General features: G+C 44.7%; 1 protein-coding gene across 2 annotated transcripts in view; it reads right to left on the bottom strand.

The window, feature by feature from the left end:
* SRRM4 (serine/arginine repetitive matrix 4) overlaps window positions 1–20,669 on the bottom strand; it is a 169,964-nt gene extending 149,295 nt beyond the window's left edge. Inside the window, exon 1 of one of the 2 annotated variants that reach the window (XM_043440285.1) lies at window positions 20,160–20,669. In XM_043440285.1, the coding sequence (XP_043296220.1) occupies window positions 20,160–20,290 (131 nt within the window). In that variant the 5' untranslated portion in view covers window positions 20,291–20,669. The remainder of the gene's footprint in view (window positions 1–20,159) is intronic. The other variant, XM_043440276.1, reaches the window with a different exon arrangement.
* Between the last annotated feature and the right edge of the window lie 929 nt (window positions 20,670–21,598).

Raw genomic sequence — 21,598 nt, 5'->3', positions numbered from 1 at the left:
GGGATTTCCTTCTCTGTAAAATGGGAGTAACAAAATATACTTAATGGAGTTAATTGTTAAACATGTTAATGCATATGAAGAGTTTACTACAGTGCCTAGAACACAGGAAATGCTCAGTAAATAGTGACTGTTGTTTTTCCTGCCTTCTTCCTCTTATATGGAGAAAGAACTTATCAGAGAGGCTTCAGTCTGTGATTCCAGGAATGAAAGGCAGTTCCTGTGTATGGGAGAGGATGGCATCAAATTCCCTTCCCTTTCTACCCAGACCTGCTACAAAATTACCTGTCTAATTCTTGTAGCATGTAGGAGGGACCCTGTAACTAGCTTTCACCAATGGAATATAAATAGAAATAATGGATCACTTCAACGCAGAAGCAGTTAAGAGCAAGCATGACCTCTCTGCCTTGGTTCACCTTCCTTGTCTTCTAGCTGGAGCATAGCCTGGAAGCCAGGTTACAGAGGTAGGTCCCTGATTGGCTTTATGAAGCAAAGCCCTTCTTCAACCCATCTAGGACTAAGATATGGACAAGAAAGGACCGAATCATGTTAAGCCATGGAGATACCAAGTAGGTGCTATTTTTGCCTACCTTAACTTCACTATTTTTATTTAATGACCTTCTTGTATATCTCCAAGATTATATCTATTCTGCTTTTGAGTCTAAATGATATAAGTAGCCAGTAGATGCTTTCTCATGGTGAGAGATTATGTTCCTTGGGAAAAAGGAGCTCTGGGAATCAGTTCCAGTGGGTCTGAGGGATTCCTAAGAAAGAAGATGAGATGTGAAAGGAAGTCCCCATCTCTCCAGCTACACTACCTCCCAGGTTCTCCCACTGAGCAAACAACCCCATGACTATGGAGAATGCTAATCTTTCATTTGGGTTAGGTTCTGGCAGACTGCCTTCATCTCTAGCTGTTTCTGGAGAAAACTCAGAACAGGCATAATTACAGCCCAAGGATAGGGCCGTCCACAGCAAGATGACTTGTAATCACAAACTAGGCTCCAACAGTAAATACATTTTCTGTGTTCTTCTTCTTGCATCTCTTTTTTAGGAGATGTCTCTCACACCTAGAAACAGTTTAACCCAATCCTGGCTAAAGCTCTGGTCTGGAATTACCCATATGGAGGTCTTTAATACAGAACTGGTCACTGAAAACATGGGGTCCACTGGGGTTAAATATATTGGACATTTCATGGCTCCTGGGTCTGAGACCCTTTCTTTCTAGTGACTAGTTGTGTAGGAGGGAAACAAGGGTGCTAAGAATAAATGGTGCTCCTCCTTAGTTATAGATGACTAACTGTAACTAATTACATCTTGTTACAGATGTCCACACTAACCAGTCAAGCCTAAAGGAAATCAGCCCTGAATACTCATTGGAAGGACTGTTGATAAAGCTGAAGCTCCAACACTTTGGTCACCAGATGTGAAGAGCTGACTCATTGGAAAAGACCTTGATGCTGGGAAAGATTGAAGGCAAAAGGAGAAGGGGGCAGCAGAGAATGAGATGGTTAGATAGCATTACCAACTCAATGGACATGAATTTGAGCAAACTCTGAAAGATAGTGAACAGAGGAGCCTGGCATGTTACAGTCCATAGGGTTGCAAAGAGTTGGACACAACTTAGCAACTGAACAACAACAACAATCCTTAAAGAGAACCCACAAGAGAAGTATTTGCTCATTCCTATAAAATGGTAGATGCAGAGGTGTGCATCTAGGTGCTTCTTTGATGTGTCTGACACGTTAGGCTCTTTTCTAACTTATCATCTCCAATGCTCACAGTAACTTTATTGGAAGAAAATTATTCCCCTCAGTTTCGAGATGACCTGGGGAAGTGAAACATACAAGTAAAATGGTACAAGTGCTGGAGCTACTTGGCTGTACAGTTCAAAGTATCACACATCATACACACTGTACAAAGGAGAGTCAGAGCAGAGCAGAAAGTACCTTCCTAACTCCTGGAACCATTTTTGATGTGTCAAAAGATGTGAAGAAAAAGGATACCTGCTCCACCCACCTTGTAGTATTAAAGCACTAGAGCATGGCTGAAAGTCACAAATATACATAAAATATTTGAAAAATGTAAAACACTATATAAAAGTAAATTATTAATTACTAAACTAGTTAACTGATTGACAAAGAGCCTGTATAGCATGGAGGTTAAACACATGGGCTCTGAAATCAGATAGGACTGCATTTGATGACATTTTGACCTTACTGAACCTCAGTTTCCTCTTCTGCAAAATAGAGATAAGAACATTCCCCATCTCATAGGGCACTGTGAAGCTTTAATGAGTTAGTATATATGAAATTCCTAGTAGAATGTCTGACTCACACGTTATTATTCCAAAGAACTCTATCAAGTCTTGGTTTTTTTCCTTCTGTGAAATGGAAAAAAAAAAATTCTACCCATATCACAGAGCTTTCATAATTTGAAACTCTTTTAAGAATGTGACAATTCTGCTGATAAATAACCCCAAACTTAACAGAGGCTGGACACAGCTGGGAAAAGATGTGGTGGGAGAAGATTGGGCTTCCTGAGGCCAACCCTCCCTGCTGCCTCCCTGCTCCGCAAAGCACTCAGTTGCTCCAGGCAAGATGAAGCTGGCATCCATCGCTCTGGCTCTGAATTCCAGAGCCCCCAGCAGCAGATCTGGCTCCTGCAGCCTCCTAACATCCTGCTGGCAGAACACAAAGCCAGAAATAACTCCCTGGGTTATTAACACCCCTTCTCCTCCTTCAACTCCCTGACTTGCCTAAGGAGATCATGACATGTGTCCACTTAACATGGCATCTTGAGGTTCAGCAGTGGGCAGGCTGGCCCTTGTATCCTGTCTTCACCAAAACTGTCTTGTTTTCTGAGTCCCACCCAGTAGCCAACTCCTCTAGCACTTGTTGATTCAACAGATATTTACTGTAGTCCTAGCTTGTGCCAAGCACTGAACTAGATACTTTCCCATTACAAGTGCAGCAAAATCTCTTTACTCTTTAAACCACCCCTCCTGGGGTATATAATACAATGCCTATTCATAGTTCTAAGTAAATATGGATTGGGTATCAGTTTTGTCCTGGGTCCTGTGCTAGTGGCTGATAAACAAGACAAAGCCCTCTGGCCAAATATATACATTCACACACTAATTAACCGGTTCCAGGATAGCTCTTCTATTGACATTTCTATTAATCAACCCAATGGTTTATGTATTTAACAGTAGCTATCAGAGCTGGTTAGTCACTGTCTAGCTTCTCTAGCCTTGGGCAAGTGACTTTCCCTTTGTGAGGTCCTGCTTTCTTATCTGTATAATAGGGGGAAGGGTGTTTTATGATGAACATTAATTGAAAGAATGAATGGAAAAAGCATGGCACCTAAGTGTTCAGTGGTTAGTATCAATAGTTGATCTGATCCTTCCCAAAACTGTAGCATTCCCTTCCTGGGAAAGATAAATATATACATGCATAGTGCCACTTTCCTTTCTTGCACCAATGACAAACATCACTAATGGATCAAAGCACTCTTTGTTATTCATCTCAGATGTAGCCTCACATACCCATCTCAACACAGTGATTCAGGCAAACACTACTAACTGATGAAGCTCTTGACCCTCTCTCTGGAGCTTTGCCATTCCTGCCCTTACTCACTCAGTTGTGTAGGTCTGTAGTTTGGCTGACTCTAATGAACAGCTCTTTCCTCTCAACTTTATTCTTGGGTGTTGAGTGTAACTTCCTTAGAGACTGAACTGCATGGGCATAGGCCCAGATGCCTGCTGGTGGTGCTCATTATATGTATGTATTGACTGATAGGCCTCTGATCAGCAAAACTGGCTGACTTGTTGTATGATCTTGGGCAAGTCAATTCTCACCTTTGGACAATTTTGATATTATTTTTCTCACAGGTAGTAGAACATAGTGGTTAAAATCTTGACTACTGGGCCCTTACAAGCTTGTGTTTGAATCTTGAATCGACTTCCTCCCTGTGTTACCTTGGAGAAATCACATCATCTTTCTGAACCTGGGCTTCCCCATCTGTTAACTGGAGGTGATTTAATAGCACCCATCTCAAAAGCTTAAGGGGCTTAAAGAAAATATTGCATGAAAATGGGATACTATTTTGAGATACTGATCTATGTGTTTTTCCCTCCCCTCATTTTCCCCTTTTCTTTTTTACCTTTAAGTAAATCATGGGTTCTACCCTCCTTGCCTCAGGGAAGGCATATGTCAGGGTTGAAAAAAGGAAGAATATGAGAGTGTTTTTAGCTTTTGCTTTTTAGAAAAGTCAAAGCTTTTAAGGAAGGGGATTTATGGACTTAGGAGAAAGTCCTGGAGAAACACAAAAGAAAAAAGATTTCTCCAGAGCAGAAAGAGATAGTCTCTGCTGGGGAGAGGAGAGGTGAGGAGAGAAGTAAAGAGGGAAGGGGAGGAGGAAGAGGGAGAGAGCTGCAAGATCAAAAAGGTGCCACATGGGCAGAAACGATGAGTGTCTCCGTGGTATGTGTGTGAATTGATGGTCAAGCTGGGCAACCTTGGGCAAGCAAAATAGCCTCTCTGGACCTGTGTTCTCACACTATAAGGCTGTTTTTAATCACCCTGCAAGTTTATTACAAGGAAATGGGCTTACCAAGGATCTATCACGCTTAACCTTGTGCTTAACATGTATCTATTCTCCTCTGCCCTTCCTCAATACCAATGATTCAGCTTGTGGTCCTCTGAATTGCCATCTTTGGGTTTAGTTCTGGGCAAGAAAACATGGTTAACTACCAATATCTCTTGTCTCCTTGTCTTGAAAGGTTATCCCTCTTCATGGATGGTTCAGTAATCCTCTTGTAGGGAAGAGCACTTCTGGCATGAAAGGCACTTTCCATTGCCTGACTCTCCTTCTGAGTAATTGCCCAGTGTGAAAAAGGACCATCACTACCCCCAGGCATCCCTTCACCCAGCCCCATGAGGTCAGCCTCACTGCTGGGCAGTCCCTTCTCCCTGTGCTTGAGCTGTCTTGGGTAAGCTTCCACTGAAGTGATCATCTAGAAACTTAAAAGCAGGAGAACAGCTAGCCCTCACCAGTGACATTCCCCATATCTTGGCTCTGGGGAAGAAAGTGTTGGGTAAGAGAGAAGACTGTGGCAACATGTATAGGGGTTATAATCCTAACTCTGACCCTTATAAGGTGGTAACTTTGGCAAAGTTGCTTAAAGCCTTTGAGCCTTACTTCCATCTGCAAAATGGGGACAGTGGTGTGTATCTACTGCATAGGACTGGGGAATGAATACAGTGAAGTGATACCTACAAGTGGCTCAGCACAGAACTTAGTTTATCAATTGTTGTTGTTTAGTCACTAAGTTTTGCAACCCCATGGAGCCTGTCAGGCTCCTCTGTCCTCAGGATTTCCCAGAAAGAATGCTGGAATGGGTTGCCATTCCCTTCTCCAGGAGATCTGCATATCCTGCATTGGCAGGCAGATTCTTTACCACTGAGCCACCAGGGAAGCCCTAGCTTATCAATAGGAAATACCCAAAATTGCATGGCATTACTACTAACTTGTTAACCTTTGGCCAGCCACTTTACCTGTTCAGACTTCAACTCTCTTTTTTTTTTTTTTTAAACATTTATTTGTTTATGGCTTCCCGGGGTCTTTGTTGCTGTGTGCAGGCTTTCTTCAGTTGTGCGTGGACTCTAGGGCTCACCGGCTCCGTAGTTGTGGTGCTCAGGCTTTGTTGCTCTGTGGCATGTGGAATCTTCCTGGACCGGGGATTGAACCCGTGTTCCTTGCATTAGCAGGGGGATTCTTAACCACTAGACCATCACGGAAGTCCTTCAACTCTCTTTTTGACAAACTTAACTTCTGCCCTGCTAATTGCTAGTTATTTATAGACATGTCTCTTCTACTAGAATGTAAGCAACTTGAGAGTCATCTTTATCTATTACTATGCTTTACATATAGTAGAAACTCAGTCCTGGGTGAAGGTATGAATGGATAATCAGAAGGGATTTCAGATGTGAAATCCCTTTGTACAAGTTTTAAAAAAGGATCATAGCAATTGTGATTCTTTGTTTCTGATAAAAATGAATAAGTACAATCATTTAAATCTCAATAGCAAAAGGCCTCAGAGAAAAACAAACAAATCTAAGTTGTCTAAATTCCTTGGGACCACGATGTTTCAGGTGCCTTAAAAGAGAACTAGGACTGGGAGAACAAGTTCAACCAGGATTTATGCCTGTAAGGTATTGAAAAATAAATTATTTAAGCTGCTATTTCTTATCATCTGTTAAATGAAATTACTAAAACTTACTTTACCATAAATACAGGGAAATGGTGAAGAAGGCACAAAGTAGGTGCTCAATAAATATTGGTTAGTTGGTTGACTGAATGAATGGATGGGTTGGAGAAGAAAATAGTTAGAGAAAGGATGAAGGAACAAATAGCTGGAGAATACATAAATGGGTGGATGAAATTATGAATAAATAAACTAATGGTTCCTTGATCAATGGTTGAATGCAGGGTAGATGGATGGATGGATGGATGACTAGGTCGTGGATGGATAAATAAATGGACAGAGGAATAGATGATGAGTTAATGGATGGATAGGTAGGTGTGTCAGTCAAGTTCACAGCAAGCATGAAGTATTGTGCCTGTGAAGAATGACCATGATTGCATAATGGAAGCACCTAAACAGGTCAGCTTGGGGTAGTTATTACAATTGTAAGCCGCAAATTTCTCACTCAAGAAAAACTTATTCTCTATGTTTATCTCCCTTTCTTCCTTAGGGAAACTTGCTTCCAGGAAAGCTGCTTCATTAATGTAGCATCAAACTCCTTCAGTGAGTTTGCTCACCCCAAAATAAAATTTGGCAGTACTAGTGGACATACATCTTGAGTTATATTCTCTCTCGTGCATCACTGTGGCACTGGGATGGAACAATGTAAACAGCTTGTCAAGAACTTCCTTGTTTCCATATGGTGCCCCTAATTTTTTTGACCTTTCCTTCCTATACCAGGAGATTGGCAGAGCAGGTATTTCCAGCCAGAGCTAGTAAGAGTTACCAGCACAGGATTCAAATGGCACTTCTGACATCATTTAGCTATGTGAGCTTAGACAAGTTACTTACCTTCTGATCCTTAATTTTCCCATCTACAAAATGGAAATTGTCATAATATCCAACTGCCTTAGAGTTCAGTGGATTAAGTGATATACTGCAGATAAAGCATTTTTCATAGTAAGTACTCAGAAACTATGGTTAGGAGTTAAAACTTTGATAGATGAAGAGTTGAAACACTGACATTCATGAGCTCAGTGAGGCAGAGGAGTGAATCTTGGGAGTGAGGGGACCTGAGTTCTGATTCACTATTTGACTCTGGACAGGCAAGTACCTTTTCCTTTCTGAGTCTTACTTTCTCCATCTGTATAATAGGAACCCATGAGCTCTGAGATTTAGGAGAATAATCACATTGACTTTTGGTACTTTTCCTCTACCAAAATTATTCTCTGTTGAACATAAGCCTTAATGTCCTAGGGCAACCATTCCAAATAGTCAAACCAGGAACCAACAATTATTCAAGTTAGAGATTTCCGTCACCATGACACAGACGAGGGCACTGAGACTCAGAGGAGTGACGTGACTTGCTCAAAATCACACAGCTAATAGATGGTGGGATAGAATTCAAACTGAAGCTTATTAACTACAGAGCCAGAACTCATCCAACTGTGTAACACTTCTCCCTTGACATGTGTCACAGCAGCGTTTTCTTGGCAAATGGAATGGGAGTTGATGCCTTCCTTAGGGCTGGATGAGCAGGATGGGTGGAGGAGCATGCTGAGCAGGACGACTTTCCAAGGAGAGGGAAGGAAACAGGGACTTGTGGACCAGAGTGGGGATAGCAAACATCAGGTGGCTTTGATGGCATCTCGCCCAAGCCACAAACTGGAAAACATCAAAACATCTAGGAGCACTTAGACCACAGTCTGCAGTTCCTGCATTCAGACCACCACTGGGGTTAGTCTGAGAGTTGATTTACTAAAGAACCATAGACACTGTAGGTCCAGGGTGTAGGCCATAGACACTGTAGGTCCAGCCAGTGTTTTGGGATGGGGATGGGTACAGGCAGTGGATGGCAATCATATTGGTTCTTTTCCTCTTCCCTAGAACCCACTAATGCTCTGTGATGAACCCACTGTCTATGGCACTAATTGCTTGTGTGGCTGTAGGCAAGTTACTTAACTACTCTGGGTTGGATTCCTTCCATAAAATGAAGTTAGTGTGGGATGAAAAGACTCTTAAGTGTCTTTTATAGTGGTGGCACTATAGTCTCTCATAGCGGCGACATGTCTTTTCTTGGGGGAGGGGTTATACATAACCTTTCCTGTGGAAGAAGGAAAGTTTCTAGACTTATGCTTCATCCACTGAGGTTTGGAGACTGATTTCCCTCTGTTGGGCCCCTGCAATGATGAGGTAAGTTTCCTCCTAAGGCTCCTGAGCTCTGAGCTCCCCCTTGCACTTTTGGGGACCTACTCCAAACTCTCCTTCCCTCCTTGGCCATTAAAAGGGATGTCACTCTAAGGGAATGTCTCCACTCAGGAAAAGGCATACACTGGGGCAGCTGAAAAGGGCCTGAGGCTGGTACACTCAGTATAGAGAAAGAAAGGGGCTTCAAGGGGGTGACACTGGTAATGCAGCCTGGTCAGTGACCAGAGGTGGCCGTACCTGTCCTCCCCTTGCCTAGTGGATCCATGCTCAGGGCACAAGTTTCTTGGATTACACTTTTTTTTTCTGCAGTAGGATGGGGACACTGAACTTGGAATCAAGAGACCTGGCATTTATTCTGGGTCTTTACAAGGCCTTGAGCCTCAGTTTCTTCTTCTGCAAAATGGACATAAAACAGTCTCTTAACTGTTGTGAGACTCAAATAAGACCAGCAGTAATAGTTAAACCACCACTACCACTGCCACCACAATAATAATGTGTCATTATTTCATGATGTTACTTTAAGGCAAGTCATTTCATGTCTCTGAGCCTCAATTGCCCCATTTGTAAAATGGGAATAAATTAATTTTTCTGCCTTCTTCAAAGAACTCTGAGCAGTGTGGCATCTTAGAACTAGGTGTTGGATGACCCATATGTCACCTGTACCTCTGGCATTAACATTCTGATGTTCCACAAATTGTCCTGCACACTCTCTGTGCCCCTGTCTCCCCACTTATAAAATAAAGAGGCTGCACTCAAGTTCCTCAAATGTTCCCTATGGCCCTTCCAACTTGACTGCAGACTAAACGCCACAGTGAACTGACACTGACTTACCAAGAGCTGATCACTAGGATGTGCTTTTGTTGTGGTGGCTTCCTGATAGAAACAACTGTCCACATTTAAAGAGTTGCCCTGAGCCTACCTACCCTCTATGGGAGTCGGCTGGGCCCCAGTACCACCTGCCATCTGGCCTTGAAAGGGAGGCTGGCCAAAGAAAAGCCTCCTTACTGGCTGAAAGCTCTGAAATATGATCCCGGGAATAGCCAGAGCTGTTCACCTGCTCTGTGAGACACAGGTTGAGTACAGATGGACGTCTCTTCAGGATCCCCAGACCAGGCTTCGGGCAGCATATGCCATAAGAGGACTTCATGGGGCAGGATGCCACATCTCACAGCGAGAGGCAGGGGAAAGAGAGTGGTGTCTGATGGCCTGATCACAGCAGGGAAGCTAACACACAAACTGTGACATAATGCTCTCAAGTAGCACGTCACTGAACCCAGAGCTCACCCAGGCTGATTCAGACTATGTAAAGGCCTCGGGCAAATCCTTCCCCTTTTGTGGGTCTCGGTTTCCCCATCTGCAAAATGAAGAATTACATGAGCGGACCCCAGAGATCTTTTGATCTCTTATCTCTCTCAGTAAGAAATTTTTGAGAATGAAACCCTCATATAAGTATATTTATAAATTATACCTGTACAGTTGTTCCAATAATTATAAATACTATAAAACATATCCCTTCATCCTCCACATGAAAAATGAGGAGACTGGATGATCTCTAAAATCCTTTAGCTCTAAAATTCTGATGATGTACATGTGTATGTCTCTGAGTTTCCTTACCTGTACCATGCTCTTATATTTGCATACCCTCCACTATTCACTCAACAAACATTTAAAGATCCCCCAAACATGGGCCACTGTTCTAGATGCTGAGATAGAGCAAAGAATGAGACAGACATGGCCTCTACCCTCAGTAATTCAAAGGGCTCTTCTAAGAATCAAAGGAAACACTGCTGTTTTTGAATACTGGAAATTCTATATGGTTCACACTATTAGGTGTGAAAATGATTTGCTTGGGAAAAAGAGTTACAATTCATGCAATTAATTAACATTTGTTTGACCCACTGGTATGTATCGAGTGAAAGAGATAAACCAATGAACAAGTTGACACAGTCCCCATCCTCTTCAGTCTGTTAGAAGAGGTACACTTCAACCAATGATCCCATGCATGCATGCATGCTAAGTCGCTTCAGTCGTGTCCGACGCTGTGCGACCCTACGGACAGCAGCCAACCGGGCTCCTCTGTCCACGGGATTCTCCAGGCAAGAATACTGGAGTGTGTTGCCATTTCCTTCTCCAAATGATCCCATAAATCAGCATAAAATTACAAATTTGTTTAGACTCAAGAGAGGTACTACATTGATAAGAAAGTTAATGTTGGGTGTGATCTAGTCTAGAGAATTGTCAGAGGATTCTCTAAGGAGATGACATTTGAGCTGAGATCTGAAAGTAGAGTGAGTAGGTGTAAATTAGGCACCAGGGGAGAGAGAGTGCTTTCTTGGTATCATGTGCAAAGGTCCTGTGGCAGGAAAGGCATGGGAAATTTGAGGAACTAAAGGGAATGGGATGCAGCTGGACCAGATGGAGTGAAAAACAGTATTTTATTTATTTATTTTTAATTGGAGGATAATTGCTTTACAATATTGTGTTCGCTTCTGCCATACATCAGCAAGAATCAGCCATGGTATACGTATGTCCCCTCCCTCTAGAACCTCCCTCCCACCTCCTATCCCATCCTACCCCTCTAGATTGTCACAGAGCACTGGGTTGAGCTCCCTGTGTCATACGGCAAATTCCCACTGGCTATTCATTTTACACACGGTAATGTACATGTTTGCATGCTATGCTCTCAATTCGTCCCACCCTCTCCTTCCCCTGCTGTGTCCACAAGTCTGTTCTCTACGTCTGTGTCTCCACTGCTGCCCTGCAAATAGGTTCATCAGTAACATCTTTCTAGATTCCATATATATGCGTTAATATATGATATTTGTTTTCTCTTTCTGGCTTACTTCACTCTGCATAATAGTCTCTAGGTTCATCCACCTCATTAGAACTGACTCAAACACATTCCTTTTTATGACTGAGTAATATACCATTATATATATCTATATCTATATATATCTCACAGCTTATTTATTCATTCATCTGTTGATGGACATCCAGGTTGTTTCCATGTCCTAGCTATTATTAATAATGCAGATGGAACATTTTAAAATGATCTTGGGGGAGGTGGGCAGGAGTGGTACCATGGCTGGGAGTTACCAAGGGCCTAAAGTTCTACCAACCAAGGGACAGTAATGGAGGGCTTTAGATGAGGGTAGGAAGTTTGAGTTACTTTTCATAGAGGTTCCTCTAGCTTGATATGAAGATGGGTAAGGAGGGTAAGGATAGAGGAAGACAGAGTTACTGACAGTGGTGTGAGATGGGAGAACAACAATGGCAACTACCTAAGCTGATTGGACATAAAATGAGATGATTAAAACAAAACAAAAACACCCATGACCTTATCTGAACTACAGTGACAGGATGTGCTGCAGGCAGAGAAGAACATAGTGCCATTGGGCAGACCTGAGTTAAGATCCTGGTTTCATACTTATAAACTATGTGACCTTGGACAAGACACACTTCACCTCTCTGGTCTCAGTTTTCCTCTTCTGCAAAGTGTGTGTGTGTGTGTGTGTGGTCAGTCATGTCCAACTCTTCCCAACCCCATGGACTGTAGCTCACCAGGCTCCTCTGTCCATGGAATTTTCCAGGCAAGAATACTGGAGTGGGTTACAGTTTCCTACTCCAGGGGATCTTCCTGAACCAGGTATCAAATTGAAGTCTCTTGTGCCTCCTGCATTGGCAGGCAGATTCTTTACCACTTAGCCACCTAGGGCACTTAAGTATAAATGTATCCGTTGAGAGCCCTGGGCTTTTATCCCAATTATGACTCTTACCATACACGTACCCACGAGCAAGTCACATCTACTCTCTAAGCCTCAGTTTCCTCATCTGTAAAAATGGGTTTTAAAAATACCTCTCTCTTTAAGTTACTGTGAGGATGGAATCAGATGACAGATGAAACATGCTTAGCACAGGGCTAGGCACATAATAACATAAGGAGCTTGGCACACACATTCCCACCATGAGAGAATGCACACACATATCATGAATACACATATGTCAGGCCCAGATGGCACCTCTCTTCCCGTAGGAGTGGTAACTGTCTTGTAAAATTCCAGCTCACTTGCCTAAGCTTAACTTTTAATGAAGCTAGAGTACAGTGATCCGTTGGTGTTTCTGCTCAGCGAACCTGTCAACAGGATGTAAGCCCAGGGAATCCGGCAATTAGGGGATTCTCCTGATGAGAGACATTTGCGTCCAGAGGATCTTAATATTTGTTTTGAACAGACACATGTAGACGTGAATTACTTAATGACTGTTTTAGGGTTCGGCATTGTTCCTGTATTTGGTTTGGCTTTGTCTCTATGACATCTTAATTCTGTGTTTTATTTCACAGAGCTCTATGTACAGGCTGGTGGCATATGGGAGCTCCCTCAGCAAAATCTCCAATGGAGATGGAGGAAGGGAAAGAGACTGAGAGAGAGAGAGAGAGAGAGAAAGAGCACACATAGGCTGTAGCTTCAAGGGTGTGCAGTGAAGGGAGACTGGGGGGCTGCAAGGTGAGAGAAATAGCCTAGATTTGCACGCATGGATATGAGAGATACACCAAACCCTCACCACTATGGGAACAAGATTTGCCACTGCTATTTGGAAGTCTAAACAGTGTCTTTTTCAATTTCCTAATCTGATTGATCACAATCAGAGAGATTGTAAATTTCATGCTTGTCTATAATGCATGGAGGGGCCCAGCTAAGCTGACTCTGCTGTTCAAAGTCATCCCTGGCTGCATTAGAGTCGGGAGAGAGGAGCCAAGAGAAGCAGATCAGACCTGGGTCCCTGACTGCCCCTGGGACCCCCCTCCATCCTCCTAGCCTAGGTGTTGAGGACCTGGTAAGTCCTTAAATGTCTTACAAGGCTTGATCTGTTTCCTGCCTATGTCTAGGGAGTCATCTGTCAGTCTCCTTCACACTTAATCTGCTCTGCCCACATCAACTTCCTTGTTATTCGTCAAATATATCAAACTGCTCCACCTCAGGGCCTTTGTATGTTCTGTTCCCACAAACACTTTCCCCCAGTAATCCTCATGGCTGACTCCTTCCCTTCTCCAGGTCCCTGGCCCACTCCCATCCAATAATGCCATCCCCTCCCTCACCCTTTAGCCCTTTGCTCTGCTTTATTCTTCTTTTAAGCACTTACTACCACTTGACCTTATATTATTTCTTTCTTTCTTTATTATTTTTCTCCTCCATGAGAGCAGGGGGCTTCATGCTATTCACTGCTATACTGAGAAGGAGTTCAAGAAATCTGCTGAATGAATGAACGAAAGTATGGCTTTGGTTTTTAGTCACATGCAGCTTCTTCCACTTTGTGCATTCATTCCCCATTGGTTTATTTTCTCTTTGACATGTACGGGCTCACTCTGATCTCCCTACCGTCGGTGGCTGCTTGAGGAATGCAGACTGGATTTCGTTTTAGCCAGAACTGGACCATGAAGGACAAGAAACCTAATGGTCCAAGCTCGAGACTGTATCCTTGAGCTGCTGACAGGGGAATTGGGAGATTTTAAGGGCAGTTCCTTCCTACAGGCCCCCTTCATTAGCACTGACTAAGATCCCCACAAATAATGCCCCCCACTCCCCCCACCTTAGAGTTTAGCCCCATAAAAAGGTTCTGGGAAAAGAAAAGCTCTTTCTTGATACTCTACAAGGGATAAAGGCCTTATTCATTCTGATCATTCCTTGCATTTGTAGGTAATACTGATGAAATAAAAGAATCATTCCCATTTCACAGCTGAGATAACTAATGATTACTGTATGATGATAAGCAAGGGTTCCAAGCTTCACTGAGGATCTCTTTCTCTGACTTTCCACATTCCCCTTTCTTTATTCCTATCTACATTATAGTGCTAAGACTGCCTCACTCACACACGCTCATGCTTATGTCTCCCATTGCTGCTAAATTCCAAGGCCCTCAAATGAAAAGACTGCATTTCATTCATCTTTTTCTCCCTGATGGGCCTGGCTCGTAGTAATAATAAGAACGATCATTTATTATTAATTGTAAGAGCTAACATTGATGGAGCCCTCACTGCGTGCCAAACAGCAGCTTTCCATAAATTGGTTCATTCAGTCCTCCCAACAGCTCTTGGAGGTGGCTGCTATTATTAGCCCCATTGTAAGGATGAGGAAACTGAGATTGAGAAGGTCAGGGTGCTTGCCAAAAGCCTCTAGAGCCAGTGAGTGTCTGCAAACAGTAAAAGGAAACAATTCTTTTAATTAGTTTGCCTTGGGGGCATGTTGGATTTTTAAAACAGCTCTGTACAAATCTCCACTGGCTCTTTTAGGCAACTGTAGTGAGAATGATCTCACCACAACCCCGTGAGATGAGTATTTTATCGATGGGGAAACTGAGGCATGGAGAGGTAGAATGACTAGCAGATTCCAAAGCTAGGAAGTAGCCTTGCAGGATGTCAGACTAGGTCCATCTGACTTCAGAGCCCAGGCCCCTCATTGCCCTACATCTTCCACCCCAGAAATAGTCTCTCACACCTCAGAGAAAGTCTTAGTAATAAGTAAGTATTGAACTCTGGTTTTGCCAAGCCCCTGCAAACTCTTCCTCCTCACAGGAAGGTAAATTGAGCCACTCTGAAAGAAAGGATAGTTTTAAAAATGTGTAGTGCCCCTGCAGGATGACCAAGGTGCCCATGGAGCAGAAGGCACCTAACCCAGACTTTCATTCTCATTTATAGGACAGAAGAGATGTCCCCCCCTCTATGGTGGCCTGGAGTTATACAGGGACTCATACAGGTTTGGAAAGTACTTCCAGGTGGGATTAAGTTCAACCTCCCATCCATGGACAGGCCTACACGGCCACTCACACAACCACACAGATCTCTATATTTAGAGCTTCATTCTGACACTGTGCTGTGCTGTGCTTAATCCCTGTCATGTCTGACTCTTTGCAACCCCCTGGACTGTAGCCCACCAGGCTCCTCTGTCCATGGGGATTCTCCAGGCAAGAATACTGGAGGGGGTTGCCAGAGTCAAATCTATTTGCAGTGTGTGTGTGCGTGTGTGTGCGTGTGTGTGTGTGTGTGTGTGTGTGTGTGTGTGTGTGTGTCTGTCTGTCTGTCTGTCTGTCTGTCTCCCAGGTTGCACTTACCAGTGTCCTCAACCTGTCAGAATGGGGTTGGGGCTGGGAGAGAGCTAATCTGATGCTGGGCTTGGGCCATGTGTACTCATTCAATTAATGCATGTAAGTTTCATTGAACACTTATCGCAGCCCGGGTCTCTAAGACAGCACGGTTGCCAAGTGAATACGGCAGTGTCAGAAGTGATCCCCTCACTGACCCTGTACACCATTCACCAAATTTCACCTTTCAGAAGGAGAAAGGTTTGACCCAAACAGTAACATTCCCTTTGCAGAGAAAACGTTCATTCATCGCTGGACAAGCATTTTCCCTGACCTTTGTCTATTGGCTCTTAACCACAGGAAATCGCCTCCCATCAGCCCCTTACTCTGCTCCCAAAGACAGAGTCAGCACAAATGTGCTAACTGATCTCTTGGCATGAAGAGGAGTCTTGAATTAAATGATTCAAAGGCATTTTCCCTGCCTAACAATTTGGCCATCTTTCCCTTTATGCAGTAAAATCTCTGATAGTTTGGAATTTATGATCCTTTAGACAGGAACTGGGCTGAAATCTGCTTCTGGACTATTCTGCATGGGAAGGATTTTTGAAGAAAATTAATAGCTTGCCAAAAAAATAGGAAAGGGAATGCTTACTTTATTTAAGGGGAGGTCACCTCTCTAGCCGTTTGCAAATACTCCTGTATCTATGAACAATTGATATGCTAACTACAGAAAAGAGTTACATATTTATTGTCTTCAACTACTCTTCATTGATATGATTATTATTACAGTTTGAGTTGGCCTGCAACACTAGATTTCCCACTTTGAGACTAAACTTCTTGGATACAAACTTTTCTGGGCTAAGGAATTTAAAAAGAGAATTAACGAGTGCCAGGAAAATTACTATACTTCTTTGGTAGGGTCGGAAGAGGCAGTCTCATACACCCCAAGTACCTTGTTGGTTCATGCTGGCTTTCTTCCACCTGGTAGGTGGTGAGGCTTGCCTGGGATAGCCCCTGTTAGAACTTCCATCCTGGGAATAACCACTCACAGATGACCCTTTTTACCTTTGATATGAACTACAAATTATATAGTCACTCTAGATTTGATGGACTAGGGGATTAAAACTACGGTTTTTAAGGAGTTAGAACCTTGGCTAGACTGCCAGTGCTTGGTCATCCCTATACAATCTGAAAGGATAATCCATAAGGATATTGTACCAATCAATTCTGAATTCAGACATTTCTTCACCAGCCCTCCAACCACCCTCAACTGAAAGTGTTGGATCAGAAAGCAGCTAACCTTCCCCCGAGTGCTAAGTCGCTTCAGTCGTGTCTGACTCTTTGAGACACCATGGACTGTAGCCCCCCAGGCTTCTCTGTCCATGGGATTCTCTAGGAAAGAGCACTGGAGTGGGTTGACCCAGGGGTCGCACCTGCAGCTCTTATATCTCCTGCATTGGCAGGCTGATTCTTTACCACTAGCACCACCTGGGAAGCCCAACATTCCCCCAGGGAAGGAAATTCAGGAACTTAGGGAGGAAAATATTGGACTGCTCTCATCCTACCCACTCCATCTCAATGCAGTTACCTGTTAGGAGTTTAAAACTCACAATTTTTATGGTCAGCATTATTAGTGGGAGAAATGGATAGACAGGAAAAACACAATCAATGTGTATTAAACAATCACTATGACCCTCACACTGTAGGAAGTGCTTCACCTGACTCAATTCTCCTAACTCACTGCTTGAGATGGCTACTATTGTTATTTCTATTTTCAAGCTGACAAAATAGGCTCAACTAGGTAGAGCCACTTGCCTAAGGCACTTGGCTAAATGGCAGAAGCAGGGAATCCAGGTACCTCTGAAGCTCAGTTCTGAGCTCTTAACCACTGTGATATACTGCCTCCCACTCTGCTACGCTATTCTGACATTTGAGTCAGACATCTGCTTGCAACTTGATACATTATAAAGATATTGCCTCATCAAGTATGCCTCACAGAAGGGGAGAGGGAGGGGGACCAGGGGATGCTTTGCTTGGAGAAAGGTTGTATGATGGATGCATATTGCTATGAAATCAACGAATTGAATGTAAGCTTCTATCCTGGTACTAAATTATCTTCAGAAACAGACTTAAAATATCCTGGGGAAGTTCATTCAGGGGGTAGCCCTCATCCATAAACAACTATTAAGTGTATAACAAACAGGACTGACTGGTGGTTCATCCTCCCCTCTCCCCAGCTCTTTTGGCAGATCTGGTGACTGTGAGCTGGGCCTCATTCATGAAGGCAGACAACATTTCTGATGAGACAAAGTCCCCAGACTGCCTGTGGAGGAAGCTGCTGGGCCCAGATGATGCTATGCCTATGCCTCTGTTCCTTTCTTTCCTAAGGACTCTGCTTTAGAAACATGATACTTTTACCGTTAAGTAAGTACAGAACATTACAAAGGAGATAGAAACTGACCATCACTGGATGTGGATGGTGTGGGTGAAAATGGAGATGTTTCAGGTTTTGTAGAGACAACTCCAACCCAGCCTTCTTGAAGACTTGAATACAAATGTTCCCTGCTCACTCTCTACCCCAAACCAGGAGTAACAGCTACAAAACTGGAATCTATTCTATAGAAAGGCCACGCCTGTTACAGAAGTAATAAGATGATCCTTTCAGCATGATATAATTCAGGGGCTAAATGCTCAGACTTTCACCTCGGGAATGGGTTTTCTGGGGGTAGGAGACTAGGGACATTAAAAGACACCAGGAGTGAAATGATATCTGGGTGGGGAGGGTTGGCTATTGTAAGAGTTTCATATGAATTAAATTAGGATTTGCACAAAGCCTCAGAAAGCATGACGGTTGGGAAACCTTGTGAGCAATTAATATGATTGAGAGTATGACTAGGAAAAAAAGGCATTATAGTAACAGACTGACAGACAAAAGGTGAAGGTACCAAGCAAGGTGGACATAAGGTATGCTTATCTGAATTAAAATACCACCAGGAATCTTCTGTCCTCTTCCCGCACCCTTGAAATATGTGGAAGACTCTGGACCAACTGCCACACTTCTAGTTTCCAGTGAAATTTCCTTTAGTCCCTTCTACAAGGGCATATTCTGTGGCCAACGCAGCACTGATTTGCCAACAGTAGGTGCACTCCAAAGGTGGAATGGATGGCAGAAACCCAGGAAGATAAAACCACTGACGTCAAAGCTCTCTACAAAGCACCTCCTTCTAAGCAGAGTAACATCAGCTTTTGGTGGTACTTGGTGTTATTGTTCCTCTTCTCCAGCCTGTGTCAGAGGGTATCCCCTCATTCCAAACACAAACACTCGCTTCTGCTGCCACCACTTACAGCCTGCTACATCCTGCTGGCCTGTCGTGTTTCTAGTCCACCCTTCCCCAACATGGGACACCCATTTTTCTAAAGACCTGTATGAGCCAGGTCCCTATCAGACTATGAAAAGTTCTCCAGTCTGAGTTTGATTCTTAAGATATGACTCCCCATCGGTCCTCCACTGTACACCCGCTGGAAAGTTCAGATGCAACTATGGCAGACCAGACATTCTGTCTGAAGCCCTTTCCCAGACACGTTTTCAATCTACTCCCTAATGAAGCCTGCCAGGATTAATAAATCCTCTAAGTGGTCTTCCCTGGACCACTTCTTTCTTTTTCTCCCACCCAACCACTCATCCAACACCAGCAAAAGATGAGTTTTCATATAGCCTTGATTTTTCCTGACAGAGGGCACAGCCTTCTTCCTTTCATTCCCAAACTCCTCTAAACTGAATGATTTATGAAAAGAATTGGGTTTTCTCTGTCCTGGAATGCTTCCATTGCACCCAACCTCCTCTGTTTCACCCCACATCTTCTTCACCCTCTTTCTGCTCTTCTTTCATTTCTTCCCTCATCCTCCCTCCATCACACTACTCTACCACCACATAAGGACTGGCTCTTTTGCCTGAGTTCAAAGCAATCAGATTCTTTTTGAAAAAACAGATTAAACTCTTCTGAGATCATCTTCATGATCTTGGGAGCTCCTCCCTGACTCTTGAGCCCAGAGTCCTGGTTTTGGATGCTGGAGACTAGATAATTCAACAGCAGCAATAGCCAGAAAGGCAAAGAGGAGGGTGCTGTTTAGGGTGTATTTGAGGGAACAGCATATGGGCTTTTGTCAAAACATTCAGAGCTCCCTAGTTTCTGAGCTGAGTATAGAAATGTGCTGCTGTCTCTGAACAAGGCTTGAGCTAGTTCAATCTTCATCTTTTCTTGTACAGCATCCCCGTCTGCCTCAATTCCATTATTTGTTCACCCCCAGTCCTCAGAGCTCTGTGATACCAAGAAAAGTTTCTCAGTCAAGTCATCTCCCACTACCACTATCTACCCAGAGACAGCAAAACCTCTCAAACAGCGGCTGCCAGGTCAGCCGGTTGAGCGTTGCTCCTCCTAAAGACTCTGTCCCTTCTCAACAGCTTCCACCTCACACAAGCAATTAGTTCCCATGTTCCAGCGGGAGACACAGAGTAGTGATGGGAAAGACAGGCGCCCTGGCCCAGCTGCCTGCATCCACCCCTCAGGGCTTGGGGCACAGGCCAGGAAAGGGGGACTGCCAGGGTCTCCCCTCTTAAGCAGGAGGTCATTACCTTGGCAGCGGCTTGCGGGCCGTGATACTGGCGACAATGATGCTCTCTGGACGCGGGGTGGCCACAGCTTTAAAGGTTCCTCGCCAGAACTTCTCAAAAAGCTGCTTCTCTCCTTGCTGAACGCTCGCCATAGCCAACCCAAAGGGCCCGGGGTTCCCGGGCGCTGTCCGAAGTGCTGAAACGTGGATTCCAAAAGGGGGCACACCGGGCTCGGTCCCTGTCCGTGTGAAACCGAGAAGGGTGGGGTACGAAAGACAGGGGTTCAGGGCGGGGGATGGGGCGCCTCAGCCCGGGCCAGCAGAGGAGAAAGAAGGCTTGTCCGCCGGTTCTCTTCGCTTTCTGGGTCGGCTCTGGGCTGCGCTCTGACTGGCGGAGCCTCCGCGCCCCAGGAAAGGAAGGGAGGACTGGCTTTCTCGGCAGCGCTGGAGAGAAGAGGCGCCGGGGTCGTCTGTGTGTGCGTGCGCGTGTGAGCTCCGGCGCGCCCGGGTTTTGTCTCTCTCACAATGTGACGTTGGAAGAGGAGGCTGGTCGCGCGAGCTGCACTTTCCTCCCCCCTCTCCGCCTCTCCTCCTCCCCACCCACTCCCTCCGCCTCCTTCTCAGCCTCCTGCCGCCATCTGCATAACAAAAGCCCGCAGGTCTAGGGAGGAGAAAGGGCGGGGCGTGCGCCTGTCACCGGGGCCCCGCGGCTACGGAGTTGCAGCGCTGACCCCTGAGAAAAGCAATGCCGGCACCCGAACTGAACCAGGCGTGAGATCTTGCTTTCCGGCTCCCTCGTCTCCCCCTCCGTTGCGGACTTCCCCCCAACCCTTTCTTGGGTGCCCTCTGGGTCGGGCCACCTCCCTACCCAACCCCTTCGCAAGTCCTGTAGAAGATCCTCTATTAAGGGAGGTAGAAAAAACTTAAATCAACCCACCCAAGTCAACCCGCCCCTCCCGCACCCCGCCTCACTTCTGAGAGGGACTGTCTACAGCAGCAAGGGGGTAGGGGTGGAGTCTTCTGAATTCCTCTTTGAGCCTGGGTGCCAAGCGAGATCCTCACCACCCAGAAAGTGCCACTTGATGGACAATCCCTCACCAGTTCGGCCTCTCGCCATCTGCCGAGCTGGCCCCGCCCGCAGAGGAGTGCAGCGTTACATCTGTGCCTGTGGCTCTAAGGGATGTCTCTTTGTGCCTCACAGCCAGCCAGCCCAACGTCCCGCTGCCGAACTCATCCAAAGGAAAGAGTGCCCCACCCCGCCCCATCCCATGCAGTCCCGGGGAGCTCTGCTGCAGCCACTTTTTCTTAATACTGCATGTCTCAGGAGAGAAGTCCCATTTGGAGAAGAAAGGTCTTGGGGGAGGGATCTGAGGGGAAAATCGGAGGATTATAGGGGGATAGTTACTTTTCTGTCTCTCTCTCCATCTTCTACCCCTCCCAGTCCAACCCTAATCCCAGAAA

Source organism: Cervus canadensis, chromosome 1 (genome assembly GCF_019320065.1).
Source record: "Cervus canadensis isolate Bull #8, Minnesota chromosome 1, ASM1932006v1, whole genome shotgun sequence".
NCBI classification, from domain to species: domain Eukaryota; kingdom Metazoa; phylum Chordata; class Mammalia; order Artiodactyla; family Cervidae; genus Cervus; species Cervus canadensis.
This window is presented reverse-complemented; position numbering and strand designations above follow the sequence as displayed.